This window comes from Micromys minutus (assembly GCF_963924665.1).
Source record: "Micromys minutus genome assembly, chromosome: 12".
NCBI lineage: Eukaryota > Metazoa > Chordata > Mammalia > Rodentia > Muridae > Micromys > Micromys minutus.
The window spans coordinates 21,732,347-21,747,378 of record NC_137981.1 but is presented as its reverse complement, the minus strand read 5'-3'; the positions used below and the strand labels follow the sequence as shown (position 1 = coordinate 21,747,378).

Here is a 15,032-nt window from a genome sequence, read left to right as displayed (position 1 = left end):
ATATATATATATATATATACATATATATTCATCTGAATATGAGCATATGAGTGAAGGTACATTCAAAAGCTGGAAGCCAGAGTCCTCAGATACCCTGAAACTGAAGTTACACGTTGTTGTGAGATATATGATTTTGGTGTCAACAACTGAACTCAGGTCTTCTGTAAGAGCAATATAAGCTTTCAAGTAACTGAGCCACTTATTCAGCCTCAAATTAAAGCTTCAGTGAGAGAAAACACATCTAACCCTTGAGAGACTTGAGAACCAGGGAGTGGGTAGGTCTAGTGGGGTAAGGGTGGGTGTTGGGAAATGGGGAGCATCCTCTTGAAGACCAGGAGGAGGTATGGGTTGAGGAACATTCAGAGAGCAAAACAGAAGGAGGATAATGACTAGACTGTTAACCAAGATTGAAAAAATTAAAATAACATATAATCATCAAATAAAAATATAAAAATAAACACATTGATTCATAGAACTTCCTGAATTTATCAGCCTGTTACAAGGAAAATTTGGTTAAGTCATGTCATAGGTAAATTCCAGACTCTATGGGATGAAACAGCCCTGCGTTGATTTTATGAGTGTTGTAATTAACAGCACTATCATCAGACATTAGAGACAGTCCCAAAATGGATTGGATCACTTTACATAACACATAGTAACAATACTTTGTCCCTTTATTTCATTTTACATTTTCTTGTCTATATTCACATAGATGATACTTCAATGACACTGCCAGAAACTGTCACATCCACCCTCATTTCACCCCTGACAGATGAGTTTGGGAGAAGTTCATCACATATCTAAAGGCAAGCTTAGCTTATAACCTCACAATGGAAGATAACTAAGAGTAACTTATCCAAAGAAACATACCAGCAGCCAGTGATCTTGTATGCCCCACATGCTGGCCAGTACCTATTTGTATTCAACATGGAAATATCAAGCATTGCAAATAATTACTGTTGTTTCTTCTCTGGGTTTCAAAAACTGGCTAGACTGTAAATGGAATTTAGTCATTTTTTATTTTAAAAGCTAAAGCACACAAATAGCCAAATGTTGAGAAAAAAATAAAACTCTTTTGAAGAAGAATAAAGAAATCAAAGTGTTCATTTTATTGAATCATTATTTTCTATGAGTGGAATCATTATTTTTTAATCTGTACATCTTTGCACTGAAGTATAACTTTTCTGTCAAAAATAAAAAAGTCTGAATGGCAAAGTCAGCAGTTCATTCCATGTTCACAATACAATCACGGCAGGTAAAATGGGCTAAATAGGAAAATAACATCATCTTTTTTTTTAATTGTTAGAGACTCCACACAAAAGGAATGGGAGAAAGTGAAGAAATGGATGAACAGGAGAAATTCTGGAACACTGCTAATTTTTTCAGGTATGAAAATTATAACAGCAAGCCTAAAGACTGGGAATGGTGGTGGAAGTTCCCTGAGTTTCTCTACTTCAGTTCTAAACTAAAGACTTCTCATTAAGTAAGGCTGATGACATCTAGGAACCATTTCTATAGGACTTGTGTAAATATGTTCCTGGTGCTTTTCATTATGAGTATAAGAAAGGGAAGTCAAAGAGAAAGTATTCAATATTCTACACACACACACACACACACACACACACACACACACACACACTTTCCTAGAGCTAGAACTAGTCTGCAGAGCAAGTTCTAGGACAGTCAAAGTTATCCACAGAATCTGTCTTGAAAAACCACAAAGAAAAACACAGTGCAAGTTCTTGTTTCAGCTAGAGTTTGCAATTATGTCAGAAAATATTAAATGAGCTGTAAGACATCGGAAAAATAACCACACTCCATGTTACTTTACTCCTTCTTAGATGTATTTATTTCCCATGTGATTCGTGCAACATTTAAGTCTATGGACATACCAAATGAGGACAAACATAAAGAGGCAAGTGACTTTATCAGTGTCCTAAAATTGTGATATCACACCTATTTGTTTGATTTCTGAGTTGGTGAGCATATCTTAACAGTCACCATTCAGAGAAGAATTATTATGACTTAGCCCATTTCTTCTGATCATAAGCAATCAGTAGGTTACCTGTTCTAGGAATGGATACTTCAAATCACACAAATTATATGTGGGTAATGGCCACTGTGGGCTCATGGGTATTTCTTCTGTGAACCTAAAGTTGTTTTAAGGATCTTCATCTTATTAACCCCATTCTGCAAGGGATCTCTGGCTGAGGGTATATTTTTCAGGCACATCGGCCTTCAGCGTCTCTTGCCTTGTGTGTCTTATGCCTTCCAGATATGTGTGCCAGAACCCCATTTTCACTCTGACTTTCTTCAACCACAGGGAATCATTATCCACTGCTTTCAGAGCACTTACAGGAGGACCATTTGATAAAGAGGATCCTTGATATCCTGAAGAGCTAATGGACCTACAATGTGACAGAGCAAAGATCTCACCAGGCTAAGTCCTGTAATTTTATATATTAGAGCACAGAGATTGTTGTACTGTTCTCAATCAATTCCCACAAAGCTTGGAGCTTTGGCTTTAAAGCCGCCTCAGTAAGAATGAGACACATCAATGTGGATCTCCAGGGTTCCCCTTTGCATTCCAGCTGCTGCCTTCCTTCTCCAACCCTACCTGAAGGCATGCTTCACTGCTGTGTGAGTCCAACAGCCCTTCAGTGGCAGAGAAAGAGCTGCTGGCTTTCTTCATTTCAAATGATTCAAGCATCTTCAAATCAATAGATTTCCAAAATGATCATGTTAGGTCAAGTCCAGGACAAATGTGATTGTTTCCAAACTGAAAACTCTACCACCTCCAGCACCCACACCCCTGAGAAGACAGCTGTATTTAATGAACTTCAATCGAGAATTCACTGGCTTTGAAGCAAGTGTGCCATTTGAACACATTAGGTTCATTCCAATGCTTCAAAATGTTATCTCCTGTGCACTAATACAATGATTATAGATTCTACTTCTCAAGTGCTATTGTTTTCGAAATATGGCCTAAAAATAAGTAGACACTGATTTTCCTTAATTTCTCTTCAAATAATTGAGGATATCTCTGGGGACAAATTAACTAGGTCCTCTTCTTCATTTTCTTTAAGATATGTCTTTCTGTTACTAAATACACATCTTAGACTCTCAAAATATGGTATAAAGACTGCCTGCAAATTATTCACAAGATGGAGCACACACATTCAAAGAAACCTGAAAGTGTAATCTGAATGTGCCAAGTTGAAAGTTCTGCTATCAGGCTAATGATAATGAAATATAATAACATTGACTTAGCAGAGACAGGGATATTCTCTGTGTATCTTAATGGGAAAGCCAGAAATGTCTTAGGCCAAGTGTTACCTGAAGTAAATGCATGTAACGTACAAGGAAATTAGAAAAGAGATACAATTTTAAGAAGAAAATAATTACAAACTGTTTCCTGTCAGCTCCCTTAGCTGCTTTTTTGTGATGAACTCACTAAAGTTTGTTCAGTTTTATTTTATATTCTAGTTCTCACATGCACCATGAGAAAATGAACACACTTACCTGCCTTAATTATTTGGAGATACTTTCAAATGTATATGCATACTTAAACTCAGACCTTACATGTCTTTTTCTTTTGACAATCACACAAAAAAATTTGGGTAAAATTCTTAAATATAATTCACCACATAAATTTCTGTGTGCTACACTCTTAGAAATAGTGACTTTGGAATACTCACAACCAAATTTTGTGAAAAATATATGTTTTACCATGCGTACAACTTTGAGATAATTTGAAGAAAAGGTTGAAAGAGAATTTACTTTTAACATTCACTAAATATAGGTTGAGCTAGAATCTAGGAATGCCTACCCCTCCCAAGAGAAAAAGACAAGTTCCAAAGCTTGTGAGGTCAGGTTGGTTCTCATGTATTCACTTAGTATCTGAATTCATCTTTAGGGAAGTACTATGTTCTGTTCCTTTCTCTACTCTCTTGATTGGATTTGATTTAATCTCATCCTTAGGACACTATGGAACATCTCTTAGTTGTTAAGCTTTTGCAACATTAGCTCGTCAGTCCTCTCATATCTTTTGGTGCTCTTTTTTTATATGATAATTTTAAATACTGTTTCAAATATTCAGCTCTAATGCATAATTTTTCTTCCTTTATTCCTCTTCTTTTGTTCAAAATGTACTTTTGGTTGTGGACATGAAAAAATATGCAGGCTTCTTTACCTTCCTTGGGCTTCACTTCCTTGCTTTACATTAACATATGTCACCACTGATAACCTGTTCTACATGAAGTAAGAAAAAGAAATCTACGCTTATGGGTTTTGTTTGCTTGAGGACCATTTATTGAGCAATCAGCCCCTCATGGCTTTCTTGGCTCACATTCGTTTTATAGAATGATTCACAAAACCATGGAGCTCTTCTCATTAGTGTGTGGATAATATATGACTTCATAATACATCTTAATTTAAAGGAATTGATCATTTTTATTTATTCACATATTTCACACTTTTGTTCTTCTGTGAAATTATTTTAGGATTTTAGTATTTCTTTATACATTTAATAAACGCGTTTTATACAGATTAATGTTTCAGTGCTTCCCTGAAATCTTTATAAAAATTGCTAAATAAGAAAAAAATATTTCAAAAGAATAATCATGATGACCTTCCCTCAGTCTTTACTATTGAACACTTTTTCCATTTGCTATAGCTTTGAGTCAGAATCTCACTGGGTAGCCATGGATGAACTAGAGCTGGCTATGTAGACTAGGCTGGCCTAGAACTCAGAGTTACTTCTGTACCTGCCTCTAGAGTGCTTAGATTACAGGAAGTTGTCACCACACGAAGCTCTTAAGAAAAAAAACTCTAGTTGTTTGAAGAACACTTTACATGTTTACTGTATGCTTTCCTACTTGTTCTCGGTTTTCAAGGACAGAGGATTGTGTCAGCACGTGGTTCCTTTTAACATGGAATGAGATAATGTCATTTGTTCTAACAGCACAACTTTTAAAAAGCCAAGAAAACATAATCATAATTGATCTGAAAATTTGGTTCATACCGTATTTTGTAACTGAAATACATACTAGAGAGTTGGTACAGATGCATGCTGTTATACTGCACTTCAAACACACCAAACAGAAACTCATTTTACTTGAAACATTTTCCAATAATGTCCTAAAGATGCTACCAGTGTCCGACCAGTCACCTGCAAGTACTTTGTATTATTTCTGATATTTTTTTTCAGTTTAAAGCACCTTACTTTGCCAAACTCATAACAAAGTGCAGTGCTATTTTATTTTTGTTTCATTTCTGTATATATTTACTCAACAGGATCTTGGTAATAGAAAATGTTTACTAAGCATTTGCTACATGCAGACAGAGTGAATGAAACACTACTTAAGTACAGTGTGACACAGACAGAATATTATTAATACTTGCCTCAGAAATTTTAAGGGCGGCTGATTCAGGAATAAATGTGTGCCTCTTTTTAATAGCAAATCTTGGGAGGTGAATAGCAGGAACATATGATATGTTACTTACTCATTCTAACCAGTAAGAGATTTATAGCCTAGGTGTCTGTCAACATACTTGAGTTCCAATTCTGTATAAGACTAGTCTTTTGTCATTATTGGCTATAATGTCAATCTATGTTAAATAACAATTTGAACCAAAATATGCAAGAAATATGGAGAGAGAAGAATCAAGTATAACACATACTTCTAGTTGAAACACAAAGACATCTCCAGTAGTGTGAGATACAAAATTTAGATATGCTCAGGTATTCATGCAGAAAGAAAGATTCCCTTTCTGAACATGAGACCTATTCCTATCAACTCAACTGTATTTCAATAAGTTCCGGTGGTCAAACTATTAATTTCCAATGTCCTAGAGTGTGAGCATGCTTCTGTAGGTGTTTTTTACTGAAGGATTATGTTTTCTTATTTGTTTGCTGGCAACCTAGGGGGTGGCCTTTCCGGAGATTCAGTTTGTTAGGAAAATAATCTATCATTATTTTCCAAACCAAAGTGAAATAAACAAAAGGTCACAGGGTGAAATGTAATCTACTCTGACCAGTGTACATGGAAGAAGAAGAACTATAGGTTCTGCTGTTTATATGGAAACCACAATGAGAAGGCAGAGGGGGGATATGTCCTGCAGATTCAAAAGGCCTCAAAAGCAAAACCATGTCACTCCAATCACTGACCTGTAATCTGCCTAATTCGGAGAAAACAGAGTTCATCTGTCAATTTATGTAGTCTGCCATACATGACCTTAGAAGTACTAGAAAATGTATATGCCATAGAAGTATGGAATTAAATAATGGGCAGTAGCAACGGAAAAAATGTGGAAGAATAGGGAGTGAAAGTGAAGAGAAATTTAACAAGGAAACTTGCTGGAGGGTGAAGTAGATAGGACCTACACTGGAGACCAGACATGGTATTTGAATAATGTATGCATACATGGAAATGCAAATAAACCCAATTAATGCCAAGAATTTGTACAATTAATATCTCAAAATGAAAAGTTTGAAATGAAGACTAGCATACTCAGAAACTTAAGGAATTAGTAAGACCATATGTTTAAAAAGGCTTTGAATCATTCTGTTCTTTTCTGTATGCTCAGCTTTAGAACAGATGACTCATAGTGGCATACATTCCTCCTGTTAGATCTGATCCATGGTTTTTGGTAAAACAACATCAAAAAAGTTATCCATTAGTGGATTCTTTTAATGCATCTCTTCTTTAGTGGACAAAGAAGTCAGCTTTAATTGACTGTCACTAATTTTACTTTTATTCTTATTACTATAACAAGATATATAGAGCTAAATAACTTGTAAAATAAGGGAGTGACTGGATAATGATTCTCTTGACAGGAGACACTAACAAGATTTTGTCCTTATCTCAGATCAGTGCCAGCATCACGCTGTGGTAGAGAAACAGAGAAGGAACTGGATGTAGATAAAAGGATTCACACATGACCATTGTTGAGCGGCAGGAAAGATGTTGGTTTGCTATTATTCATAACAACCTGCTCCTTAGGAAACATATTCTCTCTTATTGAATTTGACATACTCTTGGGAGATAATGATCTACTCCAAAAAGTGGAACTTTCATGACCTACTTACCTAGATACTAGTCTCTGACTCTTTAAAACTATCTCCTCAATATCAGTGCACTGAGGATTATGCTTCAAGCCGATGACTTTATAGTAACAAACCATGACACCAATCTTAGCACTGATTCCTACCCCATGACCTCATCATGTGAACTACATTAACTTTAACACATGGCTGAGCAAATGGAAGACAATGGACAGATACCAAGCTCTGAAAAGTATGTCCATATATTTTCCTTGTCGAGATTAATGTCGCATCTATGTTATATACCATCATTCTCAGGGGTATAAGAAATGCAGAGAAAGTGTGGGGTGAAATCATTCTTATATCTCCTCATTCCCCAATCGGTATGAGAAAATAGGCATGAGAGAAGCACTTTGTAACTGAGTAATTTCAGAAGATAGAGAAGGGCACATACAATAAAAAAGGCTCAGCAACATTGAAGCTGAGTATCCAAGGGGTCTAGGTGAAGAATCACATTCTCTTTGTTCTGACATAGGAAGAAAACCTTCTGCTACCATTGATCCATATTCAACACCAATATTCCCATCTCCAGTAGCTGCACATCCTCCTCATGAACTCATGGTTGTTCGTGAATCAAGTCAGATTGGCTCCCATATTCAACACTGACATCCACAAGACATTGCTCTGAATCATCTTAATGAAACAACATGGGGATAAAGTTTTATAAGGCAATAGAGAGAGAAAAGTCACAATTTTCTATGCTTCATGATTCAGCATAATTAATTTAATAACTGTCTCATATGAGAAGAGTAAATAAAGGAGAAAGAAGGGCTGTGGATACATATGGTTACTGAAGCATGTACAATTGCAAGGAAAAACAAATTACCAGGGTAGTGCGGAAATAAAAGCATGGTAGGAAATATTTTGTGAATGCTGATTTTATTCTTCTATTGAGCCTTAAAGTGGCAGTGTCTAGGAGTGCCCTGTTTACCTCCCCTTACTTGGATTTTTAGCACTTATATAACCTGGTGTCTCTGAAAAACAATTAAACACCTTCCTGGGTCTACTGGGAATTTTCCTTAAGTGCATCTCTACCCAGGCTCTAGCAGGACCATCATTTCATTTTCAACATCTTGCTGGAGAGCAGTTTCTCATCGCAGGTGTTTTTTTTTTTTAAAGTATGAAATTAATAAGTGTGGGCAGAATCATAATAAAATGCAGCTCTCTCTGGACACAGGTGCAGCCTCTGGGGTTTGCTTCTCATTAAACACAAACACTCTAAGGTGAACAGCTTGTGTCTTTTACCGAATTCCATACAGTTGCAGGAAAGAATTATCTCTGAGAAAAGGGTTATTTCAGAACGCTAGGGCAAAACTGTGGGTCTCAAACCATAAACACAAGATTCACTAAATAAATAATTGCCTACATTAAATTGGCATATATGAAGTAAATCTTCTTTGACATGTTAGGCAAAAATTAACCACCTTTATCTTATTTCTATTGTTTCTTCCTCAAAGAAGAACAAGATGTGAGCCTTGTTCCTTTCAAATTGATTTCTCCATTAATACAGCAGCCCTGTACACAACCAGACATGGCATGGTTGAGGCAGACCCTCGGGTCCTCAATGAAGATCTACGTTTTAAATTATCTGTTGCAGGGGCTTACCGACAGTGCTTATGGGATCCTGTCAGGGTCTCAATCACAAAGCATTCACCATCATTGAGACAGTACGCCAGGTCCTTGTCTCTACAGGGTTTGAAGTGCTCCGATCGTTCAGTGGAGTATGTTGTAGTATCTGAAGAGGAAAGAAAAGAGGAAGATGCTATTGACATATATGCTAAGGCCTACCTTCTATCTTTAACTTAACTGTGACTCCACAATTATGCATAGGAAATAACCATGGAGATTGGAGACATAGGACCAATTCTCAATAAAACAGGCTAATGCAGCTGAATTATGTTGTTTTTTAGTCAACCCTCCATTTAGACAGGCTCTGTATCCTGGGATTCAACTACAAATGAAATGTATTAAAAAACAATTTGCAACTTGGCATAAATATGATAATCTCTTCTGCCCACACCTTATAGAGGGAGAATGAAAGACAGTGAGCTCAAAAAAAAAAAAAAAAAAAAAAAAAAAAAAAAAAAAAAACAAAAAAAAACAAAAAAAAACCAAAAAAACCCATGCTACATAAGAGTTTAAAGACAACCAAGCAGTGTTTAGCATTATCTTTTCTTAAAAACTAAAACAAAACAAATGCAGAATAGCAACAATGAACAAACAAACAGCAAAGGCTGAAATAGCTAAAGCACTTTTAACTTGTCAAAAATCCCATAATCAAACCCCAGCACTAGAAACAAAATTAAGTTGTTTCTGTTCATATTCTTCTCCTCACCGATGGTCCCTGAACAAGAGACACTGGCATCTATTTAAATAACATTTGTATTATCCTCTGCATCAACATTGGTGGGCAAGAACTATATTATGTAGAAAGGAGTGCATAGGACATGTAAACCGTGCATCATTATAGGACTTCACCATGCAGGCAGAATCCAATACATGTCTTGGGACCAATCTCCTAATTATACTTTCTCATTTCATCTTAACAATAGAGTCTCTGTAGAGAGACCGCTTATGTACATATAATAAGAGCTCAATGGCTCTAAGTGAAACACTATGCAACCACTTTGGTTTATTTTGATTTTATTCAATATGCCCTATGGAGGATTGAAACAACATAATATTCATATCCATTATCACTGCCAAATACTGTTAAACATTTGATCAGTGTATATCCTGACAGTTATGTGGAGATATATGTTGGCTTGTACATGGTTTGCTTATGGTTGTGATTCCCTAATAGCTGTTAATCTTTTACATTCTTATTTTAGTATATAATCAAATTCTTAATGCTCCAAATTCTGAAAGATTGTCTCATGTGAAGAATAACTGTGGAAAATAGTTAGTGGTACATATAAATATTACTTCAGCATTACTTTAAACATATACTTTTATATCATAGTTACTTATATTTTTATTAAGCTATAAGTACATACCTGCATCCTAAATATTAAATAAGCCAGAAACATATTCTAAATACAGTATTATTCCACTGCCTCTTCCTGACATTTTTCCTAGTTGCAGAACTTTAAGCAACTCAAGTACTAATTCTACTGCAATAGTCAAGAAAAATGTGTGTATTTAAAAGTAAAAGCTGAATAAATTATTCAGGGTTTGATAGTGCTAAATTCCCTTTTCATGGGTATAGGGTAGGTACAATGTTGTCAACTGCAGGTTCCACTCCAAAGACCACCCATTCTTTAATTCTGTGACTTCCTGGTGACCTGGTGAGATAAGGCCTAATCAGTATTGGTACTCAGTAAATATATGACCTTCCCAATATCACAAATTAGTCAAATGTTATAAATGAAAGAAATAATCACTAATGGCCACATTATAATGCTACAGATAGTTAACACATCTCTAAGAACAAGAAGACATAGATACGATTTCACAGGGTGCAATAGTTTTATAACATGTGAGTACTGGTAGATATTTCGATAAGACATCTTTAGGGCCTTCATTCATAAGTTATTCAAGATAAAAAAGGTGGAGAGTTGATATCCTGTGCCATTTAGTTATAATGGCAACTCTTTCTTGTTTTTGGATACCTTTCTATTAAGACTTCTCAGAAGATAAAGGCTCTGCAAAACAAACACCTTCTCTTTTCTAAATCTTTCTTCCCACAAAGAATCCTTATTCAGGGCAGTGTGAGCTACATAGCCACTCAGAATTCACCTTGCTTTCTATGAGAAATAATGGACAGTCAGAAACTCCAAGCAGATGGCTTTTCCAACTACTGAAGTATACTCTTAATTCATGATTGGCTACTTAACTTCTCCTTTAATTACTTCTCATCCATTGATTAATGTTCACTGATCATTTCTTTAAGAGCAGCTTTTCATTACTATGACCTACAACAGAAAAAGTAAAATCCTTATTTTTATAATCAGAGGTTTTAACAAGCTACAGATTCAGAGTGAAATACAATGGCAAAGCAATTACACTCAATTAATTTCCATCTGACAATTGCTGTCTCCTGGGGTTCCCATCCAACCAACTACATCACTGTCACAGTGGGAATCATCTGTCAGAACATTACAGAGGATCAGAGACCCCAGGCAGTGGCTCTAAAAAGAACTTGGGTATGAGAATTGGGAAATACTGCCTTAGCATGTACTGGGAGCATCTACACCCTACACCCACAACTGAGAAAAAACACAGAATTAATTTAAAATACTTTAAAAAGAATATCAAGATTGTTTTGTAAAGCTCTATGTGAGGAAGCATGACAGAGTGCTAAAATTGATATTCCTACGACAATCAACTGAAATTACCAGTGAATTTAAAACCTGAGCATTTACCATAGGGTTTCGTTCCCCAGTGTAATACCCACATTGTACTACTCACTGCAAAACAGAGATCATGGGATGAGGTTAAAACATATGCCTCGTGAAATAAAGGTTTTTTTTTTTAATCATGCCAAAAATATAGAGTAATTGCTGACAAGATCAGATTGCTATATAACCTTGAAAACCACCTACCTAAGCTATTGTGAAATAATTAACCCTTAGTTAGTCTTTCAACAATTTATAATCAAATGTAGCCTAATATAATATAGTAGTCATAGTGGATAGTACCCATTTAAACACACACACACACAAACACACACACACACACACACACACACACACACACACACACACATACATATACATATATATCATAAAATCATTATAAGTCATTATATAAAACATAAAATAAAATAAACTACCAAATAGAACTCATTATATTGTCTATGTGCCATAAATAGCATGCTAGATGATATCAAATGTCAGTCCTTTAAAGTTAAGTCCTTGGCACTTATCTATGAGCATAGCAGAATATTATGTAGGAATCATCCCAAAGACTTTTTTCCTCGGTCACGTTTGCTTCCACTTTAGATCTCTGAGTCATCCAACTTCTGGATCCTGAGCATTTATTCTCTAGAAGCTGATATGAGCAGATATAGAGACCCAGAGCCAAACATTAGATAGAGCTTAGGTAACCCAACTGAACAGTCAGAATACAGATTTTAGGAGTCAGAGGGGCCAAGAAGACTTAAAGAACATGAACCACAGGATCTGGTTGGTAAGCAGGCCTCATAGAGGTTCACAGGGCCTGAAGCATCAAAGATGGAGCCTATAGGGTCTTGGTAAATTCATTTAAACATGCTGTGCTTGTTTAAATTGGACTAGACTACTAACAGTGGGAGTGGGAGTTGTCTCTGCCTTTTTGGCCTGATCATGAGATCCTTTCTCTTCTACTTATTTGCCTAGCCCAGACTTGATACTAGAGTTTATGCCTTTATTATGCTTTTTTCAGTTGACAAACACTAGGAGGCCTTCTCTTTTCTCAAGGTATACAAGAGAAGTGGATCTGAGGGGGAAGGAGGCTTTAGGGGATGCTGAAAGCAGGGGAAGAAAGGGATGTTGCAGTAAAGATTAATGTGAGAAGAATAAAGGAAGAGGAGGAGTAAGAGGAGGAGGAGGAGGAGACAAAGAAACCACTATACAGAGAGAAAAGGATAAAAGCAGTCAAATAATTTAAATCATTGGCTTATATTAGTGACCATTCTCAACTATTGACTTAGCCAATACTTTTGGGATACATTTATAGCTTTTAAAAATTCAGTATGATTAAGATAAATCAATATACTAAGCTGACCATAAAGTATGTGGTATAATTTGGCATGTATTTTATTATTATTTGGTAATTATTACAAAGATTGATGCTGTACTTATATATAGACTTTTATTATATGGCTGAAAGTGTTGGTAGATCAGTACTTCCATGAACTTACCTATTCTTTTAAAGGCTCTTTTTAAGGTCATACTCAATGGAGGCTTATTTTTAGATTCCCCTATGTCCCTTCCCATCTCTTCATGAATACTGCATATGACAAGACTGAGAGTTTCTGATAACAGTAGGTTTAGACCCCTTTGGCCCCGATATTTCATGAATGGTTCAACAAGGAGATGAAGACAGTAGATATTTGTAGATTGAAGCATATGTTCAGGCTTGAACATTGTTTATGTTTATGCAGAAAAGTGTGAGTGCATATTTCCTCATCTTAAGACATAAACTCAAGGGCTGGATAGATGGCTCTGTAGTGAAAAGCACTTGGTACTCCTGCAGAATACTTCTATGTACACCCCAAATCACACATGGAGGCTAACAACCACATTAAAATTCAGTACTAGGGTATCCAATATCATTTTTGACCTTCCCCAGCAACAGTTACAGGTAGCACTCAGAGCACACTCCCATGCACACTCCTATGCACCTAAGATAATATAAACAACTCCCATGCACACTCCCATGCACCTAAAATGATATAAACAAATGAAAAGAAGATCTTATAAACAACCTAGACAATTAAATATTCACAAGTTCAGTCCTGAGAAGCACCTTGAAAACAACTCAGGTGTCAGGTACAGTGGTACAAACCAGTTGTCCCAAACCACAGCTCTGTAGAAGGTCCAGGAAGAAGGAAGACTGAAAATTCAAGGTCTTCCTGGGCAACATAAGGAGATTCTCTTTTAATAGCAACAACAGCGGAAATTATAAAAACAACTCAGAATCTAACTAAAGCACCACAAATTTAAAAAAGGAAAGAAAAGTTCATTTCTAGAGGAGGGAAGACAAAGGGTAAAAGATCAAAACAAAACAATAATTTGGAAAAGATTTTAAGAGAGAGCCATGGAGGCAGAGGAAGGGTAAGGCTTGCAAGGGTGTTAATGTTTTCTAAGCTCAAGGGCAACAGGACATCATGTCAGGGACAGAAGTCAGTTTGAGGAACCTGACCACAGGGATCGTGCAATTATCTGGACCAGTCATCTGGCACTTATTCTATGTAATTTAATATGTTTCCCTATTTTTACGGGTTTTGGTCTTTCTCCCCAAGGAGGTTACAGAGAGGACTTCTATATTCTTTTTCACTTTTGTATTCTTTCCCCTTCACATAGCATACATAGTAAGTAATCAGCACAGTAATTAAACACACCATGGGAAGTAGAGGTAGTTAATTCATTAAAAGGAAAATGGGAAGAAAATGTATGGCTGCAAGACAGGAATCCCTGCCGATTTTTCAATGAAAGTTAATTTATTAATGGCTAAGAAAATGGTTCCATTCCCCGTAAGTACAGAATTGAACTTGAGCATCACTTAGGGAGGGTTTCTGTGTTCCAAACACAATACTGCATACACAACAGGAAGCTATACTTCTCTTACAGGAACAAGCATACTAAATTGCCTATTGCAGATAATAATTGAAGTTGACAGTCAAGGAAGAAGAGGGCTTAGTTCAGGCTCTAGCTGTTTCTGAAGGTATCCCAAGAGATTAGCACTGAAGCCCTGTGTCAAAAGTATGTGATTGTACCAGCAGAGAAAGAACAGTTCTTGCAAGAAGTAAGATCACCTAAGGAAGGAAAGAGATGGGGCCAAGAGAAGACTGGATTAAATCCTTCACACTTCCAGCTGGCAAGTGACACTATCTTCAAGAATTTTTCCTCTTCTCTCTGATAGTTCATAGCTTAACAGCTCTCTAGGGGGAGTTTATATTGCAGTGAATAGCTACAAGGGTTTAAAATTCTCAAAATACCTTGCATGTGAGAAAAGTTATTTGCATGTGGGCCTTATCTCCAGCAACCTCTTGCAGGGCAGCTGTGTACCTGGAAGAAACTAGCTCCATATATTGAAATTCCCTCTAGAATCTTCCACTTACTTGGTACCCAGGAAGAAATACTAGTGTGAAATTGATTTATAAAATATTTAATAGAGTGTTGTTTGAAAGGAAAATGCACCATTTCTCAGCTGGCAAGAGACAAAGATAGCTTTTTTCCCTGGCTATGGTTAGAAATCAGACAATTGTTCCCTTTGCTAGTGT

General features: G+C 36.2%; 1 protein-coding gene across 7 annotated transcripts in view; it reads right to left on the bottom strand.

Moving 5' to 3' along the window:
• NRG3 (neuregulin 3) overlaps positions 1-15,032 on the bottom strand; it is a gene marked incomplete at both ends in the record, with an annotated part of 1,026,196 nt that overhangs the window by 562,182 nt on the left and 448,982 nt on the right. For all 7 annotated transcript variants that reach the window (XM_080926973.1, XM_080926970.1, XM_080926974.1 and 4 more), the window contains one exon: positions 8,711-8,840. In XM_080926973.1, coding sequence (XP_080783099.1) covers positions 8,711-8,840 — 130 coding nt within the window. The remainder of the gene's footprint in view (positions 1-8,710; positions 8,841-15,032) is intronic.